At 36.1% G+C, this 15,227-nt stretch overlaps 1 protein-coding gene across 1 annotated transcript in view; it reads right to left on the bottom strand.

The window, feature by feature from the left end:
• Nucleotides 1–15,227, bottom strand: part of MAP9 (microtubule associated protein 9) — a 53,723-nt gene that overhangs the window by 8,060 nt on the left and 30,436 nt on the right. The window contains 5 exon segments of the mRNA XM_023733486.1: nucleotides 9,105–9,237; nucleotides 9,411–9,556; nucleotides 9,713–9,874; nucleotides 12,269–12,358; nucleotides 13,120–13,288. Coding sequence (XP_023589254.1) covers nucleotides 9,105–9,237; nucleotides 9,411–9,556; nucleotides 9,713–9,874; nucleotides 12,269–12,358; nucleotides 13,120–13,288 — 700 coding nt within the window.

Below are 15,227 nucleotides of genomic sequence, written 5' to 3'. Positions count from 1 at the left end.
ATAAAATACTTAGGAATAAATCTAACCAGGGATGTAAAAGACCTATACAAAGAAAAGAACAAAATACTACTCCAAGAAACCAAAAGACATCTACATAAATGGAAAAATACACCATGCTCACGGATAGGTAGACTCAACATTGTGAAAATGTCAATTCTGCCCAAAGCAATGTACAAATACAATGCAATCCCGATTCAAATACTAACAACATTCTTTAAAGAGATGGAAAAACTAATCATTAACTTTATATGGAAAGGGAAGAGGCCCCAGGTAAGTAAAGCACTACTGAAGAAGAAGAATAAAGTAGGAGGACTCGCACTACCTGACCTCAGAACCTACTATACAGCTGCAGTAGTCAGAACAGCCTGGTACTGGTACAATGACAGCTACACTGACCAATGGAACAGAACTGAGAACCCAGATGTAAATCCATCAATCTGTGGTTCATCGGATCTTCGACAAGGTTCCAAAGTCCATCAGATGAGGAAAAAACAATCAATGGTTCTGGCAAAACTGGATGTCCATCTGCAAAAAAATGAAACAGGACACATACCTCACACCATACACAAAAACTAATTCAAAATGGGTCAAAGACCTAAATATAAAACCAAAAACTATAAAGATCACAGAAGGACCTCAACTCTAGAGGTCCTCATACATGGCATTAACAGGATATAAACCATAACTAACACACAAACTTCAGAAGATAAGCTAGATAACTGGGACCTTCTAAAAATTAAACACTTATGCTCATCAAAGACTTCACCAAAAGAGTAGAAAGGGAACCTACAGACTGGAAAAAAGAATTTAGCCGTTACAAATTCAACAAAGGTCTAGTCTCTAAAATCTACAGGAAAATCCAACACCTCTACAATAGAAAGATAAATAATCCAATTAAAAAATGGGCAAAGGAAATGAACAGACACTTTAGCAAAGAAGACATTCAAGTGGCTGACAGACACGAGGAAATGCTCCCAATCACCAGCCATCAGAGAAATGTAAATCATAACCACAATGAGATACCATCTCATCCCGATACTACTGGCACGAATTAAAAAAGAAACAGAAAATAACAAATGTTGGAGAGGCTGTGGGGAGATTGGAACTTTTATGCAGTGCTGGTGGGAATGCAAAATGGTACAGCCATTTTGGAAAACAATATGGTGCTTCCTTAGAAAGCTAGAAATAGAAATACCATATGATCCAGCAATCCCACTCCTAGAAATATATCCTAGAGACGCATGAGAACCATCACACGAACAGACACACCCATGTTCATTGCAGCATTGTTCACAATAGCAAAAAGATGGAAACAACCTAGATGCCCATCAACGAATGACAAACAAACTATGATATATACATACAATGGAGTACTATGCAATGATAAAGAACAATGATGAATTTGTGAAGCATCTCACAACATGTATGACTCCAGAGGGCATTATGCTGAGTGAAATAAGTCAATCAGAAAAGGACAAATACTGTATGAGACCACTATTATAAAAACTTATGAAAAGGTTTACACACAGAAAGAAACAATCTTTGATGGTGACGAGGGAGGGGAGGGGTAGGGATGGAACAACACTAGACAATAGATAAGTAATAACTTTGGTGAAGGGGAAGTCAGTACAACTTGTATGAGGCAAGGTTATTTATGGAAGCTCCATAGATACATCCAAACTCCCTGAGGGACTGAATTACTGGGCTGAGGGCTGTGGGGACCATGGTCTCGGGGAACATCTGCCTCAACTGGCATAATTTATAAAGAAAATGTTGTACCTTCTACTTTGGTGAGTAGCATCTGGGGTCTTACAAGCCTGTGAGGAGCCATCTAAGATACTCCACTGGTCTCACCCCTTTGTGAGCAAGGGAGAATGAAGAAAACTGAAGACACAAGGGAAAGATTAGTCCAAAGGACTAACAGACCACAACTACCATGGCCTCCACCAGACTGAGTCCAGTACAACCAGATGGTGCCAGGCTACCACCACTGGCTGCTCCGACAGGGATCACAATAGAGGGTACCAGGCAGAGCTGGAGAAAAACGTAGAACAAAATTCTAACTCACAAAAAAAAGACCAGACTTACTGGCCTGACAGAGACTGGAGAAACCCTGAGAGTATGACCCCCAGGCACCAGTAACGAAGGCACTCCGGAGGTTCACCCTTCATCCAAAGATTAGACAGGCTCATAAAACAAAATGAGACTAAAGGGGCACACCAGCCCAGGGGCAAGGACTAGAAGGCAGGAGGGGACAGGAAAGCTAGTAACAGGGAACCCAAGGTCGAGAAATCAAAGCGCTGACATGTCGTGGGGTTGGTTCTTAACCAACGTATTAATACAATATGTGTACTAACTGTTGAGAAGCTAGTTTGTTCTGTAAACCTGCATCTAAAGTACAATAAAAAGTTTTAAAAAAAACAAGAAAAATGAAAAAAAAAGTAGACTTAGGGAATTTCACTTTAAAGTGGGACATCATGGATGAGGGAAGCCATTCATGATGTACATTGAGGGAGAGCATTCCAACCAGAGGAAGCATACATGTGCAGGCACTCAATGGGGGAAAACTTGGAACATGGAAGGAAACACAAGATAGCCAGTGTGACCACAACTCGGTGGGACACGAGAGAGGGACATTGATGAAAATGAAGGGCGAAGAGGAGTAAGATCGTACAGGGTCTTAGAGGCCATGTTAAGATTTAGAGTTTAGGTAAAACAGAAATCAACAAGTGACACTGAGAAGAAAGAAAAGCAAGGATAGCACAACACCTGCAAGAAGGCAGGGAAGCCACTGTGGAGAACGTTGAGACGTCTAGTAAATGGGGACAGAGCAGCACACATTAAATTGGCTAGATGGACTGGCAAAACTGCAAGTTTCAAAGTGTCGTTTGGGTGTAAATGATGAGGGCACAGCCAAGACTGGAGGGGTTGAAGATGAAGAGGATTGGCGGGTGGGGTAGAGACTACAAACAGAACTTTCTAGAAGTTCACATATAAAGAAGAGCAGACAAATGTGGGACCACAGCTTTAGAGAAATACAGTTAAGGGGTTTAATTTTAAGATGACAGATTCTGGAACATCAGGGGAATATCCAGGAAGATGGAAAGAATGCTGGAGCCTCTGGGAATGGAATAGTAAGTTTACGTTTTACTGCTTGATGGAAACAGATCTGCTTCGTATTATTTTTAACATTATCTTCCATTTTCTCACATTGTACCAGGTGAATGTGAGAACACTTTTGCCTCCCTGCACATATTCCCTTCAAGCAAACGACTGAGAATCTGAGGATATACAGGAAACCTAAACTTAATTGAGGAAGACCTGAAATGTGAATAGCACTTGTTTTTTCCATCCTGCAGCTTGGACTGTCTTTCCATCTGTTTCCCTACTTTAAAAGCAGATCTGAAGTCTTTGCTAACATTCAAGTTTGGTGGTTTCCTCACAGTCCTCAAACAGCAGCAATATCACGGAACCCTTGACAACCCAGACTCTACAGGCTGGAAGGACAAAAGGCAGAGAGCTTTTTGATAAATTATTATACCCATACTTCTTTTATCAGTAAATACATGGATTTGATAATTGTCCCTAGAAAAATATGGTAATAGGGGCTTTCCATTCTCAGAAAATTATTCATATACAACAAAAAGGGTGAAGAGAATAAGGGTTTTTTTTCCCCCAGTCTTACTATAGGAGACTTCGTGAGTCTGTTTTGCTTCATGAGAAGTTGTGCATGTTGCTACTTTGCACTATTTCTATTAGAGCAAAGAGGGAAACCTTTTCAGAATTTTAAATCAGAAAAGTTGTAACTGGATCATTTCAGTAATTTAATATTAAGGACGAGAGTGAGGCCAGCCAGCCAGATGAAAGAAAAGCAGTAACTAGGCAGTGTTCATGGAAACTGACTGAGGACAAACCTCTTTTCGTCCATCCTACTTCACGTGAGAGGGATGGAAACTTAAAAATGCAAAATGTGGGACCTTGCAACAGAGGGCTTAAAAACCAGGAAACAGGCAATAACTATTTAACATTAACAGTAGATAAGATGAATCAATGTTGTCTTGAGTAATAATAATAAAAAGAACATTGCTAAAAAGTCCTTCTGACTGGTGTCTGTTGGAAATTACTCAAGATATTTACTCATTTTCTCAGTAAAAGAAAGTATTAATCGATTTGTCCACTGGCAGGAAGAAGGGAGTCCCCCTTGCTCTTTGGTTACAACTTTCCCCTAGAACAATTACCCATCAATTGCTCACTACCCAAGCTGGGTTCCGTATCAGAATTTTGAGTTTTTACTTTATATGACAATTGAAGTCAATAGACTTTCATACAGAGACATTTTTCTATTCTATCTGCAAACACATTTTAATAAATAATTGGTGAGATGGGGAGATTTGCAGCATGCTGTACATTTACTGGCAGCACTGTATTTGTAGAAGTTATACTAGATACTGAAACACATTATATTGTCTTTGGTTTTTGACTGATGGGTTTTTGTCCTCCAGTGGACTGATGAGAATGAGAAAGTGATTAAATTCCAAGCTGTAATAAAAAATAATGTACCTAACTGGGACTTAGTCATTAGGGAAATTCTAGTCCATTTTCACTAGAATATGAAAATAAAACTGAAAACTCAAACAGGCAACTTTAATTGCCCTAAAAGATACTAGCAAAGTTAGGATATGTTACCTTAATTTAAGACACTTTTAATTTTTTTTTTTTAGAACAAACCATTATTTAAGAGATTCATCTAAGAAATCATTATGAAATACTACCTGCATTATTCAAATCATTGGACCAATTTTGACCATATTATTACTTCTCTGGGTAGAATTAGCATATAGTAGTGCTAAAGACCAATAAGCAAAATCACGATAAATGTAGAAAATATTGAAGTTGTCAAGGATTTTCTTTTACTTGAATCCACAATCAATGCCCATGGAAGCAGCAGTCAAGAAATCAAATGGTGTATTACACTGGACAAATCTGCTGCAAAAGACCTCTTTAAAGTGTTAAAAAATAACAAGGTCACTTTGAGGACTAAGGTGTTCCTGACCCAAGCCATGGCATTTTCAATGCCTCACGTGCATGTGAAAGCTGGACAACGAATAAAGAATACCGAAAAAGAACTGATGTCTTTGAATTACGGTGTTGCCAAAATATATTGAATATATCATGGACTGCCAGAAGAATGAACAAATCTGTCTTGGAAGAAGTACAGCCAGAATGTTCCTTAGAAAAGACGATGGTAAGACTTCATCTTACGTACTTTGGACACATTATCAGGAGGGACCAGTCCCTGGAGAAGGACATCATGCTTGGTGAAGTACAGGGTCAGCAAAAAAGAGAGATCACAAGGATGGCACAGGACCAGGCAGTGTTTCATTCTGTTGTACGTGGGGTTGCTATGAGTTGGAACCGACACGACACCTGACAACAACAGTGCTAAATTCAACACATAAACAACAATAAACCTGTTGATATTTGTATTAGGATTGCATTAGATTTGTAAATTAAGTCGGGGAGAAACGACATTATCATTTTGTTCCATTTTCTCAAGTCTTCATTTGTGGCCTTCAGGAGTGTTCTGAAGTTTTCTTCATATCAGTCTTGCTCATTTTTAAGTTTACTCCCAAGTGTTTCATCTTTTTCTCCTATCTTTAAACAGCTCACTTTGGGTCCCACGTGCCTCTCTAGCAAGTGTTGATTCTAAACTTTATGTGAAAAAAATAAGCAAACAAGAATAGTCAGAAATACTCTAAGAGAAGAGCTATGAAGGAAGACTAATCCAACCACTTATGAAAATGTATAACGTCCTAATAACTAAGCAGTGTGCCACTAGAATATGCACAATGTGACTGGCCAATGAAGTAGAAAGTCCAAAATCAGACCTAGAAAGACATGGGAATATAACATATGAGAAAGGCAGCATCCGTATTGGTGAGTAAAGGACAGACTATTCTAGAAAAGACACATTTGGAAAAAATAAAGTTGGAATTGCATTTCCTACCATATATCAGGATAAATTCTAAAAAGAGTGTTACAAAATTAAAATCATAAAATTACTAGAATTAAAAATGGGAGAACTTTCTTTAACCTCAAATCATAGAGAAGGGGCTTTCAACTACAACTGAGAATCAGAAACCATAAAAAAAAAAATTGATAAATATCATACCTAAAAATAAAATTCTACACAGCATAAAATGCCGTAAGCAAAGTTAAGAGACCAACAATATATTAGCAAAAAATATTTGCAACTGATATTACAAATGATAGGATAATTTTCCTTATTAGGACAGCAACCCAATAGAAAAACAGGCAAAGTCTATGAACTGGTAGTTTACAGAAGAAAAGAAATACAAATGGTTGTTAAACAAATGAAAAGATACTCAACCTCAGTCTAATCAGATAAATGCAAATCAAAAATACCCTGGACACAACTAACAGATTGGGCATGAATTAAAAAAAAGAAAAAAGTTTGATAACAAACTCTATTGAATAGACTGTGGGGAAATAGATCCTCTCCCATATCAATTACAAAATTATACAACCCCTATGTAAGGCATTTCTGGTAACAGCTATCAAAATTGGAAACCCTGATGGCATAGTGATTAAGAGCTATGGCTGCTAACCAAAAGGTCGGCAGTTTGAATTCATCAGGTGCTCCTTGGAAACGGTATAGGGCAGTTCTATTCTGTCCTACAGAGTCGCTATGAGTCGAAATCGACTCGATGGCAATCGGTTTGGGTTTTTTTTTTTTTTTTTTTTGGTATGTAAGGCATTTCTGGTAATAGTTATCAAAATTAAAATACATAAACCCAGCAATTCCACTCTAGAAATTTATCCTACCATATTCTGTACACGTGCAGAATGACTATACAGAGTTACTTATTGTAGCTTTGTTAGTAAAAGTAAATAATGGAGAACTACATAAATGCCTATCAGTAGCAGACAGGTAAATAAATCATGGCAAGTCCATATAATAGAGTACTATGCACTGCTGAGGAGGCTGTATATATACTGATAAGGAAACATCACCAAGACATATTGTCAGGTGAAAAATGCAAGGTGAAGAGCAGTGTATATATAGTGTACTATTTCTGTAAAAGAAGACAAAAAATATTCATATTTGTTTCTAGAAGCATTAACTATGGTAGTTTCGTATTTGGGTAGTGTATGGATTGAATAATTTCCCCCAAAAAAATGTGTGTATCAACTTGGCCGGGCCATGATTCTCAGTATTGTGTGGTTGTCCTCCATTTTGTGATTGTAATTTTATGTTACAGAGGATTAGGGTGGGATTATATAACACCCTTACTAAGGTCACATCCCTGATCCAATATAAAGGGAGTTTCCCAAGGGTGTGGCCTGCATCACCTTTTATCTTACAAGAGATAAAACGAAACGGAAGAAAGCAGAGAATTGGGAAACTCATACCACCAAGAAAGCAGTGCAGGGAGTGGAGCGCGCTCTTTGGACCTGAGGTTCCTGTGCAGAGAGGCTCCCAAACCAAGGGAAGACTGATGCATCACAAGGACTTTCTCTAGAGCCAACAGAGAAAGAAAGCCTTCCTCTGGAGCCGATGCCTTGAATTTGGACTTGTAGTCTACTAGACTGCGAAAGAATAAATTTCTCTTTGTTAAAGCTATCCGCTTGTGGTATTTCTGTTATAGCAGCACTAGACGACTAAGACAGGTAGGAAAGTAGAAACTAGATGACTGGGCAGCAAGGGTGGAAGACTTTTTCACTGTACATAATTTTATACTTTGCACTGTGTATAATTTTACACTTTTACATTACTGAATCATGTGAATGTGTTGCCTATTAATGGCAAGTACCTATTTATATGAATTTATTACTTGCTCAAAAGTTAGTAAAATGAATATTTACGTTAATAATTTAAAACGGAAAACAGTATTTTTCTTTACATTAATAATGTAACTATAAACAGAACTGCAGGAGGAAGTTGTGGCAGTCTGCTTCCGTAAAGATTTACAGCCTTAGAAACCCTGTAAGGTGGTTCTACCCTGTCCTTTAGGGTCGTTATGAGTCTGAATGGACTCGAGGGCAGCACACAGTGGGTAGTATAAACATAAGTATGCTGAAACAAACAAAAGAATGTGAGTACAGTCCAGCTAGATATTGTTCCTCCCATTAAAAACACCTAAATAAGACCTTCTCCTTGAGGTCATTAGAAAGACTGAAAGAGAATAAAAAAGGGAGTAACTTTTTACTTTTAAATTCAATGTTACAACATGTCATTGCCAAGTTCCACCTAACATTATCTGGCAAACCCTAAGCAGCATAGTTGTTTGCCTTCTATGGTTTTAGATGTGAGAACCACTGCGAAGGAAAAATGGACATGACTGATAAATGACTAAATGTGGGGATACAAGTGAGGGAGCATATTATGACTCTGAAGCTTTGAGTGCTTTACGAAATACTTAGAAGCATTCACATAAACGAGTAAACCAAGGAGAAAATACAATATGTACAGGAGAGTATGAATTCAACAAGGCAATTTCTAGGTAGAAATAATCAGTAGACATTAGGCAAATAGAACTGGAATTAGAGGCACAAAAGATAAGTACTGAAATATAGATATGAAATATCATATGAAGTTAACAGCTCTTCCTATGAAAAGGAAGTGAGCTCTATGGAGAAAACAAAGATTAAAAAAAAAAGAGGTTCAAGGATACAACTTTCAGGAAACATCCAAAGAAGATTTAAAAAAAATAAAACAATAACCAACAAGATGGAACAGGTCACAAAGATAAGATTCCAGATAGCATGGTTCCAAAGAATGGTAGAATTTTAAGAACGAATAGTTAGAATGGGAACTGCAACAAGAAAAAGTGTGTGTGTGTCTGAGTTTAGAATTTAGCTGAGAGACAGTCTGACTGTGGCTGAGAGGATTAATTAGGGTGAAAGCCTGTGGGAGGGACAGGATGTAGGCTCTCAGGTAACTTTTATCAACACCTAGCATATTGCTTATCTAAGAAAAGGCTCACTGTTCAATAGTTGATTAGCCTGACAAATGACCAATATAAAAGATAAATGAGATCTGTAAAGATATAAAACACAGTGCATTAAAAAATAATACCTACCAGCCATCTTTCATACTCATCAAGTGCTTGCTTATCTTTATCTATTTTCTCTGCTCTTTTCAGTTCTTCCCTTTTTTTCTCATTTATTTTCACTTTTTCCATTTGTTTGAAAAATGCTTCCTTTTTTTCATTCCTATGTAGGATAGTATAAAACACTGGAAAGTTATAAAATATAAAGAGTCCCTAAATAATCTTTGGCAATAATGAGATTAAGATGCATTAGTAAGCTTCAAGTAAACAAGCTCTAGTTAAGTCTAAACTGTTATTAGTTTAAAATCTATCAAAATATTTATCATTTTGGATTACCATTTTTCAACTGCAGTTAAGTTATCTTTCCTTTTCTCAGCAACAGTTTCCTCTTCTTGCTGCTTCTTTGCTCTTTCACATTCTTTCTCCTTTTTACTTTTTTCTTTAAGATACTCCATCTTTCTCTCCTTCCATTTCTCAAAAGCCTAAAAAATTCAGAATGGTTTTCTTATTTACTGACATAAATCTTCCATTTTACTTATAATACTCACTATAAAGGACAAAAATACGGTTGATCACTAATACAGATTTTAGAAGTTTAGAAATAATTCTTAAGAAAGATATTCAAAACTCCTGAATACTTGTAGTGCTTCTCCTTTCTTCACGGCATTTTCCTCTTCAGTTTTCTTCTTGTTTTTCTCCTCAAGCCTCTTTTTTGCAGCTATTTTCTTTGCTTCCTTTTCTTTCATAGCCTTCCAAGCCTGAAATGATGCTAATGCTTCTTCTCTCTTAGCAGCTCTTTTCTACTTTGGAAAAATAATAGGCATATATGTATGTGTATATAAGTATACATACACATACAGAGATAGACAATAAAGACATCGTGTACGTATTTATCTTTAATCATCTTGACATTCATCATTATCAGAAATTGTTTCAAAACAAATAGTTTATTTAGAATGATTTAGACAAGGTGATTTATAAAACAGGTCATCTGAATTATCCACTGTATTTTAAAGTGCATTTCTGAAAAGCATTTATCAGTTATTGGTCTACTACATTAGCAAGAAGGAAATCAACTATTTCTTGTTTACGAGTGTACTAAGCAGATGTTATAAAAATAAACTGTAATAAGATGAGTGGTACTATAAAATGTTCCATAATAAAATATTTAGGTAAAAGAAAAACATCAGGAAAGTTATACGCATATAACTATAAAGTAAGTTAAAGTAAGCTAAACTGGCCAAATTCACACAGCTAGTGCAGATCTTTCACTTGAACTCTAGTACTGCCTAACATCAAAGTATCAGACTTACTACTCATAAATATTCCAAATGTTTGAAGTATGTTCACCACAAAGGAAAATATGCAGGTTACTGGATAGCAAGTATGCTGTTTTCCTTACTTCAATATCTAATCCCATAAAATTCTCTATTTGCTATAGAATATTGTTTAACAACAAATGACACAAAACATTATGGAGATAAACCAGTCTAGAAGTACTACCTCCCGCACAGAGTTATGAAGGGTAAACCAGAAGACAGAGAGCTCTGATCAGAGCAGGGTAATGCTATAAACGTGGTACAGATATGCAGGCACATCCCATGTGGGGCTGTCGCACACAGTACTGACTCACAGTGCTGTTCGTTTTGGGAATGTTTCTTTCTATTTTGGCACTGAACAGAACAATGAATATTTTTTCCATGGGAAAGGGTATGGGATCAAGAGCACAGGTTGGGGTTGATCTTAAAGGTAAAGATAAAATTCATAACAGAAAAGAGGAAAACTGAAAGCTGATGTCTTAGTAGCTTTTATATTCTTGGTCAAGTTGTAGATGAGGTCAAGTTTTAAGAGTGAAGCTGTGACACATGATATTTGAAATAGCTGCAACTGGGAACAGAAACAACATCAAGAACTCAAATTCACTGAGTGCTTCCTATGTGCCAGTCATATAATCTATACGCTACACGTGCATTTCTTAGTTCACATAATCCTCACAACAACCTATCCAAAAATAAAAAACCAAACCCGTTGCCACTGAGTCAATTCTGACTCATAGCAACTATACAGGACAGAGTAGAACTGCCCCACAGAGCTTCCAAGGAGCGTCTGGTGGATTCGAACTGCCATCCTCTTGGTTAGCAGCCGTAGCTCTTAACCACTACTCCACCAGGGTTTCCAACAACCCTACAGATAGGTACTATATTATTTTTTTCACAGATGATGAATTTGAGAAATAAACGTTAAATAACTTGCCCATAGTCAGGTCATAGACTAAAAAGTGAGTTAAAAAAAAAAATTTCCAGAGCAGCACTGTATTCTCAGATGTGGACTGATATGATAATTTGGGGGCAAAGGAAATTGGTATGGTTGATCAGAGCACCCCACCTCCTACCCTAGTTTTGCTCGGCAGTCCTAAATCAAACAGAGAGAAAAAGCATCAGGGGCAGAAAAATGGTTGTTTGGAAAGTGTGGTATTAGTGCAGAAAGTGATTTAACTTGAGAAAGTTTGTAAAAGCATACATGAAGTGATTAATAATGACATTAAGAGTTGATAAGGAGAACAGTAAAGCCACACAGTTGACGGATGATAAAGCAGAAAGAGTTAAAGAGATGGAAGTCATGATGCTAGTTAATAAGCCAGCACTCTCCTGAACAATCCAGCTGGTTTAAACTGATCCTAGGAAGCCCAAAGCAAATTCATAGCCGTTTCAGGTTTTTGCTTCTAAGTGTTTTGGCCAATGCGGAGCATGCTGTTACAGTTTATATTAGCACATGCATCTCATCCCAGGCTGGCCCCATGTGTAACCCAATCCTTCCAGGGTGGGCCTAAACTTGACTCTAGAGTACACTGATTTCTCCTAGTTTAAAACATTTTTATTTAATTCCTGGAGGTGCCTCAGTATAATAAATGATAGAAAATTAAGATGGCTGGTATGCTACTAAAATAGTAGCTTCATAATCAGTAATGCTAAAGAAAAAATACAAATGTCTGTATTTTATGTAAAAAAAAAAAAAAACTATATATCAAACTAAAAATTTATAAAGTAACAGAGAAATAAAAATCAGAAACCAATTCTTTTACATACAAGTTATTCTGCCATATAAAAATAGTTGATTTAGAAATATTAAATATTCATAGGTATTTTACTGACATAAAAGTTCACAATATCTTTTACTTCTATATTTCATAATACCTGTTCATTTTGGATCCGTAAGTTTTCACTTTCAATCCTTTTAATTCTGTGCGTTTCATGTAAATACATATTTTTCTTTTCTAACCAGTCCTGTGGGAACAAGAAAAGCATTATGATATTCAATGTTTCCTAAATGAATTTGAATTCTTATCTATTTTTTTCAAATATCTGATTAAAACTTTAAAAAAGAAAAACAAAGAATTTATAAATTCTAAATAAATCAGTATAATTTCTCTTTTTCTGATAATATTCTAAACATATAAAGATGAGTGCTAATTAAGAAAATTAAATGTATGTTATTCTGTTAGTATTAACAACAGACTCCAAAAGTTGCATGCAATGGTTAAATACATTAACAACTTTTCTATGAATCTCATATAACATTTTCTAAAATGTAATATTCTATATAGAAAAAAATACCAAAATATGCCCTTTTTTTGGGGGGAGGTAGATTATAAAAAGATTAGTAAAATCCTTTTCTGTATAAGCCCAAATAAAATACAAAGTCTTAGGAAAAGAAAATTTCACAAACTTTTTTTTCATAATAATATAAACTTTAAGGAGAAAAGATACCTGTAGACTTTGTAACATTTTTTGTTTTTATAAATTACAGTGACATATTTTCTTTCTTTAAAAATATCGATAATCTCATTTACAACAAATGAGGAAGTAAATACATAAGTAAAAAAGGCTTTGGATTGTTCATGTATTACAGTGGAAGATCCTTCTCCAATAAAATTAAGAATTAACCATCATTACTGATAGCATTACTTTATTCTGTGGTAAACCGGTAGTCTTACGTAAGTTATTAGTTATTCCGCTTTTCCTTCTTTAAATATGTTCATTTCTACCTGATAAACAGCTGCCCTTATATCATCTGCTTTGTCAGGCTCTATTCTCTGTTTCTGTGACGGCTTTTGGTCCAAGACTTTCAAAGTCCCTAAACAGTGAGAAGAGGTAGTTGTCGATTGAGTTTTCCTTATAGAACCGGGTTTCTTTAAAAATGCAGAGGTCATTAATCTGAAAACATCCAAGTAAATAAAGACCAAACATTACAACTGCATTCTGTAGAACAGAGACCCACTAGAATTTGCAACTGCTACATTTGGAAAATTACATTATAATTTAACATAATTATCTTAAAAATGGTATAAAGAGTACAGTCTTTTCTTAGGATACAAAGAGTCCCTACTCAACATCATTTAAATTATGTGCCTTTAAGTTATATAGCTTTAAAGTGATTATTCTTTTTAAATACTTGCAATAAGAACATTTTTTAAAAACATGGATATTACATCTCAAGGTAACTGGAAAAGCAATATTAATAAAGTAAAGCAAGTTAACTGGAAAAGTAAAATTAATGAAGTTTAATCATTCTTTTAATAATCATGTTGCATTTTGTTACATGAGCAATTCTAAATATAAAGCTGGAAAGAAGAGCAGCCTCTATTTCAGAGGTCAATGGGAAAATCTGGCCCTACATCTGTTTTTATAAATAAAGTTATACTGCAACATAGCCATTCATTTACATATTGTCAATGGCTGCTTTCCTACAATGGCAGAGTTCAGTAGTTACAACAGAGACTGCATGGCCCAAAACCCATACAGTAATATCTGACCCTGAACAGAAAATTTGCCAACCCTGCTCTACTTGATTAAAGATAATTTGATTAATGAAAATTTAAAAAATTCAGAAGGTTTTGATTAGCATTTATTTATGAGTTCGGCATACATTATCACCAGTGTAGATAAAGCTACCAATTGTTATCATAAACAAAAGCAGTCCATCGAACCTGAAGGCTTTGAGTATATTTTCTCCCCACTCTTCAGACAAAGATTAGACTGGACTATAAAACAAAAAGTAATACTCGTGAGGAGTGTGCTTCTTAGTTCAATCAGCTACTTGAGACCAAATGGGCAGCTCCTGTCCAGAGGCAGGATGCAAAGGTAAGAAGGGACAGGAATTGGTTGAATGGACACAAGAAACCCAGGTGGACACGGGGAGTGTGCTGTCACATTGTAGAGATTGCAACTAATGTCACATAACAATATGTGGATAAATTTTTGTATGAGAAATTAATTTGAGCTATAAACTTTCACCTAAAGCACCATAAAATAAAAACGTACATTTTCTCATGTACTTATAAGAAGCATAATGCTGAACTTAAGCTTTATTACTTTATCTATAGTACCAAGAAAAACGGGAGAAAGGAGCTCGTTCCAAGAGCAGTGTACAGTATGGGGAATCCCTAATCATTGACGTTAGGGAAGAAGGAAAATGTTCCTGAAGAACAAAGATTCTGGAGATCAAAAGGTACACATAAACATTCCATGCATTTAAACAAACAACCAGTTATAGACTTAACCATTTTATTAATTCCTTCTTTATAAAAAAAAAATATGCAATTGAGAGGTTTTATCCTAACTATCTCATTAATCTCATGAGATGGAAATGATAAAAAAAACCAAACACCACCTGTTACGGATTGCATTGTGTCCCCCAAAGAATGTGTATCAATTTCGCTAGGCCGTGATTCTCAGTACTGTGTGATTGTCTACCATTTTGTCATCTGATGTGATTTTCCTATGTGTTGTAAATCCTACCTCTATGATATTAATGAGGCAGGATAAGAGGCAGTTACGTTGATGAGACAGGACTCAATCTACAAGATTAGACTGTGTCTTCTTTAAGTCATTCTCTTTTGAGATATAAAAGAGAGAAGCAAGCAGAGAGACATGGGGACCTCATACCACCAAGAAAGCAGCACTAGGAGTACAGCGAGCGAGTCTTTTGGATCCGGGGTCCCTGTGCCTGAGAAGCTCCTAGAACAGGGGAAGGTTGATGACAAGGACCTTCCTCCAGAGCCGACAAAGAGAGAAAGCGTGGAGCTGGCACCCTGAATTTGGACTCCTAGCCTACTAGACTGTGAGAGAATAAATTTCTCTTTGTTAAAGCCAT

Source organism: Trichechus manatus, unplaced genomic scaffold, assembly GCF_000243295.1.
Source record: "Trichechus manatus latirostris isolate Lorelei unplaced genomic scaffold, TriManLat1.0 scaffold00059, whole genome shotgun sequence".
Classification (NCBI taxonomy): Eukaryota; Metazoa; Chordata; class Mammalia; order Sirenia; family Trichechidae; genus Trichechus; species Trichechus manatus.
This window is presented reverse-complemented; position numbering and strand designations above follow the sequence as displayed.